General features: G+C 34.0%; 1 protein-coding gene across 1 annotated transcript; it reads right to left on the reverse strand.

The window, feature by feature from the left end:
* Nucleotides 1-4,980: 4,980 nt before the first annotated feature.
* Nucleotides 4,981-6,432, reverse strand: LOC133298106 (coumaroyl-CoA:anthocyanidin 3-O-glucoside-6''-O-coumaroyltransferase 1-like). Its single transcript, XM_061497340.1, has one exon. It carries the CDS (start codon nt 6,430-6,432, stop codon nt 4,981-4,983), a length of 1,452 nt encoding a protein of 483 aa, XP_061353324.1.
* Nucleotides 6,433-8,204: the final 1,772 nt, after the last annotated feature.

The following is an 8,204-nucleotide window of genomic DNA, read 5'->3' on the forward strand; positions in this document are numbered from 1 at the left end:
TGCCACTTGGCACAATTCTGTGAGTGCCTCAGGGGAGGGGGGCGGCACTCAATAGGAAAAAGTAAAAAAAAAAATAAAAAAAGTGAGAGTGACGCGAGGGGATGGTAGCGGCACTCAGTGACGCTGGGTCCCCCTCGCGTCACTAAATGACCCCAATTCGTAAATACCTTGAACCAAATACCAAATTGATAAATGAAAATCACAAAAAACCTCAATCGGTGAAAGAGCCCCAACAAGAAGGTCGGCATTCATCAATAAACTAAAAGCTATCCAACCAACATTTATATGTCAAAGTGTACAACAAGACTCACACTATTAGGTTTTATTTTTAACACCTAGTAATAACATCTCTTCAATATCATATATATGTATCTCTCTAACAACATCATTATAAATTTCATATGATTATAAATTTCATATGAGTTTCTCAATTAATTATGAAGGTCGGGATGGTTTTCACCTCTGGTAACTAATTATGAAGGCTGGGATGGTTCTCACCCCCGGTAATTAATTAACTAATTATGAAGGCCGGGATAGTTCTCACCCCCGGTAACTAATTATGAAATTATGAAGATCAGGATGGTTCTCACTCCTAGTAATTAATTACGAAGGCCGAGATGGTTCTCACCCCGGTAACTAATTATGAAGGCCAGGATGGTTCTCACCCCCGGTATGAAGGTCGGGACGGTTCTCACCCCCGGTAACTAATTATGAAATTATGAAGGTCGGGATGGTTCTCACCCTCGGTAACTAATTATGAAGGCCGAGATGGTTCTCACCCTTGGTAACTAATTATGAAGGTCGGGATGGTTCTCACCCCTGGTATGAAGGTCAGGATGGTTCTCACCCCCGGTAACTGATTATGAAGGCCTGGATGATTCTCACCCCCGGTATAAAGGTCAGGATGGTTCTCACCCCCGGTAACTGATTATGAAGGCCTGAATGATTCTCACCCCCGGTATAAAGGTCAGGATGGTTCTCACCCCCGGTAACTGATTATGAAGGCCTGGATGGTTCTCACCCCCGGTATGAAGGTCGGGATGGTTCTCACCCCCAGTAACTAATTATGAAGGTCGGGATAGTTCTCACCCCCGGTAAACAAAGTCCGGGATGTGCCACCCCTCGACAAACAAAGTTCGGGATGTGTTACCCCTTGGCAAAAGTCCTAGATGGCCGACGTCTGGCCGACGTCCCATCTAGGCACATTTTTATTGTCATTTAAATGCTATTATTTAAATGCTATCGCAGGTCATGATCATAGAGCAACATATCTGAGCAACTAGACATCAAAGACCCAATTCACTGGGCATTATTTATTATACATTCATATCGCCGAGTTTCGTTGTTAAAGAAAGGAATATACATATTTATTATCTATGAAGACTCTCAGTCTCTTTCTCTCTGGGAACACATTCTCTTCTCGAGAAGCTTTCGTCTACTACATTATTTGTCACCAGCTCTTCTCCTCCATTCAGCTTGATGCGCTGCCACCATGGAGAGCAATCCTAGCCACTCTCACACACCTCCTCTTTATGCACACCATGGGAAGCTTCATTAGTGTTTTGATCTCTACCATTGCCACTATGAGCACCCCCTATATCAACATACTTCATTTTCCATGGGACACATCTTATGTATACCAAATGTACAGTTTTTAACTCGAACCGAATCAGATTAGTAAAGTGATTTGGTTTTTGAGGCAAGTAATGAATATGATTTTTTTGGTGCAATTTGAATAATTTACTTTTCTTCGCACCCCTAATTTGAAATACAAGGAAAATAGTAAAGATAGTTTTGCAACAAACACGCTTCCTCATGATAGAGGAAATTATAATTTTGTCTAACAACACCAAACTCAGGAATCGAAAAATAAATAAATAAATAAAAAGCTAATTAGAAAATCTCAAAAATTTAAAACAGATAGACACACATACATGACAGATTAATTATTCCAAACTGGTGTGAGTCAATGGTCATTAAAATCACATGCGACTTGCAAATTGACCACATTATTTATCAAACTTCGCAAAATGTAAATGAAATAGAAACAGTCATCACTTGCAGCTTGGAAGTGGAGATCCGCACAAGCATTTGTTATGAAAATAAGGGTACACATCCATGATTAACCTTCACGTACAATTAATCGTTCAAAATAAGTGTTTTTATTGAGCTAACAATATTATATTTGATAAATTATTATAATGCAATACTTTAATGAAAATTTCAATAAAAAATGTAATAATGATCATTTGCAAGATAGCAATCAGTGATTGTTGACCAATTAAACAAAGTCATTCAATGATTTAACCATTCGAAGATGAGCAATAACTATTAATTGGGTGATAGCCACTGACAGTTGACCAACCAAAGATAATTAATAGTCATTGACAATAAAATCAAACCATTGACAATTCAAATGATAATCACCAAATGATATATGATTATATATTGACCAGTCAAGAATGAATTAATGATATATATAACTTAACAAGAGTAATTTGACTATAATTTGAATTACATGGTCTTTTTCTTTAATTATAAAGGGAACTAACGACCATTCTTTTTTTTTTCAATCTTTTAAAAATAAATATTGCTTATTTATTTTGTTATGAATTGTGGTCGTTTTGAGAAATAACTTTTTCTTATTTTAAAAGTTTAAGAAATTTATTCTCTCTTGAGTATATCTTTGGTGTTATAAGAGGAGATACTCCTTTAAAAAAATTAAAAAATATATTACTTAAATGACATCAACATTAATGGGTGAGTGGAATAGGTAGAGTCAATTTTATATATATATATATATATATATATATATATATATATATATATATATATATATATATATATATATGGGGTAGGATCAACTTACACCGGTGTAAGAATAATAAATCTTACACCAAATCTTAACCATTGATTTCCGTGCATCTAACGGTTGAGATTTATTGGGAATTAAAAATTAATTAATGAGTGAGACCTACTAAATCTTAACCGTTAGATGCAAAAAATCAACGGTTAAGATTTGGTGTAAGACTTATTATTCTTACACCGGTGTAAGATGATCCTGCCCCTATATATATTAATTTTAGTAAATAATGTATTGAGTCTCGTAATAATGAGGATATTTTCCTCCAACTTAGAGACACGTTTGGTCCTTAAATTTGAAAAAATATGAAATGTGATTCCTAAATTTTTATAATGTGTAATTTTAAGAATCACATTCCTCATTTTTTAATGTGTATTTACTTAAAAAAAAAAGTTATGTAACGTGTGCGTCTTTATTATTTCATTTGATATTTTTATCAAACTTTAAGTGAAGTTATCATGTTCAAATTATTTAACCATTTTTTGTACCGAATTTTTTATGATAAAAGTCTAATTTGTCCTTGCAACTTATAATTATGTGCGCTTTGGACTTATAAGCTCAAACACGTGATTTTTGCGTAACAATTTCTGTTATAGTCTAATAAAAAATTGGGAAGAGTTCTAAAATTTCCTTTGGTTTTTCTTAGAATCATTTACCTCTTTATAGATTTTTTATTATCATTTACTCCTTTACGATTTTTACCATGAAATCCTCCTTTTAACACCGTTAAAAATAAAGTATACTATCCATTTTACCCTTATAAAAAGAATCACTGTGAGACTATCTATTACAGTGTCCCTACTCATATTTTCCCACTTCATGAGATGAAAATTTCATAGTGATTACAATAAATTAGCTTTTTAATTAAATTAGATTATAGTGAAAATCTCTTCAAATTAACATAAACATTACCTTTTTTTTGTCCAACTTCACATTAAATTATATACTATTAATAGATTATAGGCTCGATCGTTTGATGTACATGATAGGATAATAATGGATTGGATAATGATAGGAAAGAATATGAGTATGATAAACTCGTGTCTTATTCTGTGTTTGATGTGTATCAGATAAGCAGTCTGAGAAGATAATAATATGATATCACATGTTTGGTGTGAATCAAATTGTGACAGAATATGCTTTAAATAGAAAAAATATCCTCATATAATAGGATTTCATATAATTTTCTTATTTGTTTTTTAAACTTCCTTTTTAATTTATTTATACATTAATTTATTTTTTAAGATTGATAAAATAAATTGTTCATAATCAATAGCTCTTACTCAAAAATATATTAAATTTGAAATTATACACAATAGTTGATAAAATCACAAAATTGATTATTCACTTCCTTTCTAAAATCTTAAGTAAATATATTTATTATACACAATATAAATAATATATTTAATTTTTGAACCCATAAAAAAAGTATTCACATATAAATTGATTACTTAAGTAAGTGTTAATTTTATTTATTAAATTTAAAATATTAATAAATTTATATAACTTAAGTCAAGTCTGTTTTATGAAATATATATAAGTTTGTAAGAAGAAAAATAATAGTTCTAAGCATTCATTCTTGTTAACAATTATTGTGAATATTCTTGTAGCTTTAATAGTAATTTTTCTCTCAAAAAATTTTGGGATGAAATTAATTTTAACAGTTTAGTATAAATTTTAGAAGACAATCGAAGTTGGATAAATAATAAAGAAATATATTCCAATATTAGCACACAAAAAAAGAAAGAACAATATTCCAATATAAAATTCTCATCGATCTCTACAATTATTTATTTTATAAAGGTAAAATTGATAGTTTAATTTAAGTTTTAACAAAATTTGAAGGTGTACTGCATGGAAAATATTATTGGGGGTAAATAATAAAAAAATAACCATAAAAGATACATGATTCTAAGAAAAATTATAGGGAGAACTTATTATTACATGAACATAACTCACACACTGATCAAATTAAAAACTTCTTATTATTACATGGCCATAACTCACGAATAGAAATTAAAAACTTTTTAACTTATTATTACATGCATGGTCTGAAGACTCTGAACTCATCACACACCCCTAGCTAGAAACATTGGAGCTAGCTTATGATGTGCAATTCATGCGGAATTGACGGCAGAATAAGGAATAGCAATATTTCTAAGTTGGTCTTCCAAGATGGCATTAAATTTCTTCATTTGAATTCCTTTGAATGCTACCCCAACTTCAACGCCACCTTCTTCGTCCCTACAATCAGAAAGACAGATTGTTTCACCATCATCTGCATGAAGAATTTCATATAACTTGGGCTTTCCCCATCCAAAGTCAGTCTCATACGCATAAATCTTTGGTGATCCTGCGATTTTAAACACACGCTCCACGTTCAACGCTACTTTTTCCTTAGCTAACCCAAACGCTTCAACCCCTTTCATAGGATCACCCTGCACATCTCTAACTTTGTTTCCAATAGCACTCGCTGCCTCAAAAATTCCATTTTCTCCCAATAGCTTACTCCTCATAAGTGCCGCAAGGCCAGCGCTCAAGCAGTTTCCAAAGTATGATGGAATTGAAAACTCGGGAAAGTTACGGCAATCTGCTGCAAAACCCAAGCAGCAATAATAATCATCATTATTATTGGGAACATTGTCGATGTTGGTGTCTTCTGATTTTACAATACAAACCCAAACCAAAGAACATGTCACAACGAAAGTTGATAAGTGCAATGTCTCTACACCTATACTTTGACATTTGAAAGCGATCCATTTCTTTAGTTTCTCAAGTTGGTTACGGCTTAATATAAATCTATGACGCACCATGTCGTCGCTAGGAGCATCATGGACAAGGCTCGTGTGTTCTATGCTTTCCCGTGGCAAATTCCACTTCGTCTCCAAGAAAATGGGCTTGAGCCCTTTTGGATCTTCAATTATGTCCCTTTTGTGCAACGGCATAGGAAGAGAGCCTTCGAGTGAAGTGAAGTCCCCTTTTGACCTACAAACAGTGGCCCAAAATTTCATGAAATGATCAAAAGCTCTACCATCCGCAATTTCGTGTCTGAAACTGAGGCAAATGCTGAATCCAGAGTTGGCAAAAACCGTGACCTGAATGGCCATGGTTTGTAGCAACAATGTGCCATCTTCTAAGGTACGTGATGAAGGATGGACGGGAACAAGTGGATAAGCATCTCTAACATCTCTTGGGGAATCAGATACTACGAGGCTGGTGAAATCTGCTGTGGATTCTGCGACGGTGAAGGAGACAAAGTCACCTTCGGAGTAGAGTATGTGAGGAGTGTGGGGTTTGCGAGTGAAAGCCACATTAGCAGCCAAGGGGAAGAAGCGTTGGAGAGTGAGTGAAAGAGAGTGTTTGAGAATAGGAACCACTGTTTGGAGGAAGTGCTGTGTAGAATAAGGGAACTCATAGAAGAAAATCTTTTTTATTAAAGTGCAGGAAAGCCAAGGGATGTCAAGGAAAGAAAGAGGAATGGAGGTGGAAGGAACAGAAGATGAAGGAGGACTAACTTGACACTGATCTATGACCTTCACCATGTTATGATGCTTGACTTCTTCAGCCATGGAACTTTAGGCAATAATAATAACCACAATGTTTTTCAATCAGAGAAGAAAATAGAAAGTAGTACTGTATATTGTAGCCAAGAAATTAAGAATGACCACAAGGAGACTTTATAGCTAGGCGATAAAGAGGTAGGTGATATGTATAATAAGTTCAGAAATGTCATAATCAAAATACCCATTTCCAAAAAATGAAACAAAACGAGGATTCAAAGAGAATTATCCAAAATCATCTGGATTCAAATGTGATTAAATTTTTCTTATTTATTTGGCAAAGAAGAGCACGACTTAAGTGCTATCGTATCGTAGCACCCAAAAAAAAATAATCCGTTCTATTCATAGTTGTTCCAATTATAAACAAAAATTGATAATCAGAGAAAAAATAACTACTCACTTAAATTTATAAAGGGTTTCATAAGAGTTATGTTGTAGAATGTATTATGTTATAGAGATTCGTTTTGCGTGCCGTAATTTTTTTTTCTTTATAACATACGGATCCCACAAAAAATTGTGTGTAAGAAACTTTTTGTGATCATCTTAAATGATGAATGCAAATCCCGTTTTATAAGACCCATGATCGAAATGCAAACTACATATAGTTTTCACATAGAGGAGAGTCATCTTACCCTGCGTATTTAAGTGGGGCAATGATCTCCCATTTTTACCATTAACCGAACATGTCATAAGTTTTTTTTTATTTTAGAATTAATTCAATTTAAAAACAGTGAAGGTCACCATTTAATTCAATTATAAAATTCCATAACATTTAATTATATATAATAAAGGTTTCGTTTTTTCTGCAGTTACTGCAAATAAGTTATTTACAGTAAGCCCAATACAACACCATTTTGGAGCGAAAATCATGATATTTTTATAATTTTAATTTATTTCAGGGTTATTATAATATTTTTAATTATAATTTTTTAATCTTTCAATCTCAAAACGACGTCATTTTAAAAATAAATGCAAATAATTTATCTGCATTAACTGCAAAAATATTTTTCTGATTAATAAAATGAAAAAATAAGATCAAATTTATAACCACATCGCATGTTCTAATAAATTTAAAATTTAAACTTATAAAAAGAAGTCACATTAATTTTACATTAATTACATTTTTATAACATTTTTCTCTATCATTGCTACTTACCGCTTTCAATTTGTTTTGTTGTCACGGGACCTACTGTTCTGGATGGCCCAACTACTAAGCGGCCTAACTCGAGGCTCTAACCCATATCAGCCCTAAGGGCTGACGTGGATCCTCTCATCCCCCAATGCTGCGACACGTCCAAGGGTAAGCACCAAAATGTCCCATCTTGGGACCTTAACCCCCCAAAGGCGACTGTCACAGGCACCTTAAAGGGAAACTGTCCCTTTGCCCGACGCTGACATCGCCAGGCACAGAAGGCGCAGCGCTGCTACAACAGCAGCGCCTGCCACGCCAAACACTACCACCATGAGAGTAAATCCCAAGGAGGGTTGACTCCCTCCTCACCAACCCACACCGTTTCCCCTATAAATAGCCCCCTTGGGCACATCATGAAGGTATCTTATGTATCGTTGTTCTGCCCATTTACTTTGAGTCATATTGTCGCTTACTTACGATTGTTGATTGTTTGCTTATACTGGGCAAAGTACCTCTTAGCTTGGTCTGTACCTCTGCTAAGGGTATTATCCATATAGTGACTCATCCCTGAAGGGAACATAGTGGGCTTATAGATCCCTACGGTACATTGGCGTCGTCTGTGGGAAACTATAAACTTCTATTTTCATTC

Source organism: Gastrolobium bilobum, unplaced genomic scaffold, assembly GCF_033153095.1.
Source record: "Gastrolobium bilobum isolate Gb01-03AN ecotype WA unplaced genomic scaffold, APGP_CSIRO_Gbil_v1 utg7053, whole genome shotgun sequence".
Lineage (NCBI taxonomy): Eukaryota > Viridiplantae > Streptophyta > Magnoliopsida > Fabales > Fabaceae > Gastrolobium > Gastrolobium bilobum.

What these genes read in the sequence shown, in the direction of transcription:
- LOC133298106 (XM_061497340.1), bottom strand. Translation starts at nt 6,432, where the DNA reads ATGGCTGAAGAAGTCAAGCATCATAACATGGTGAAGGTCATAGATCAG.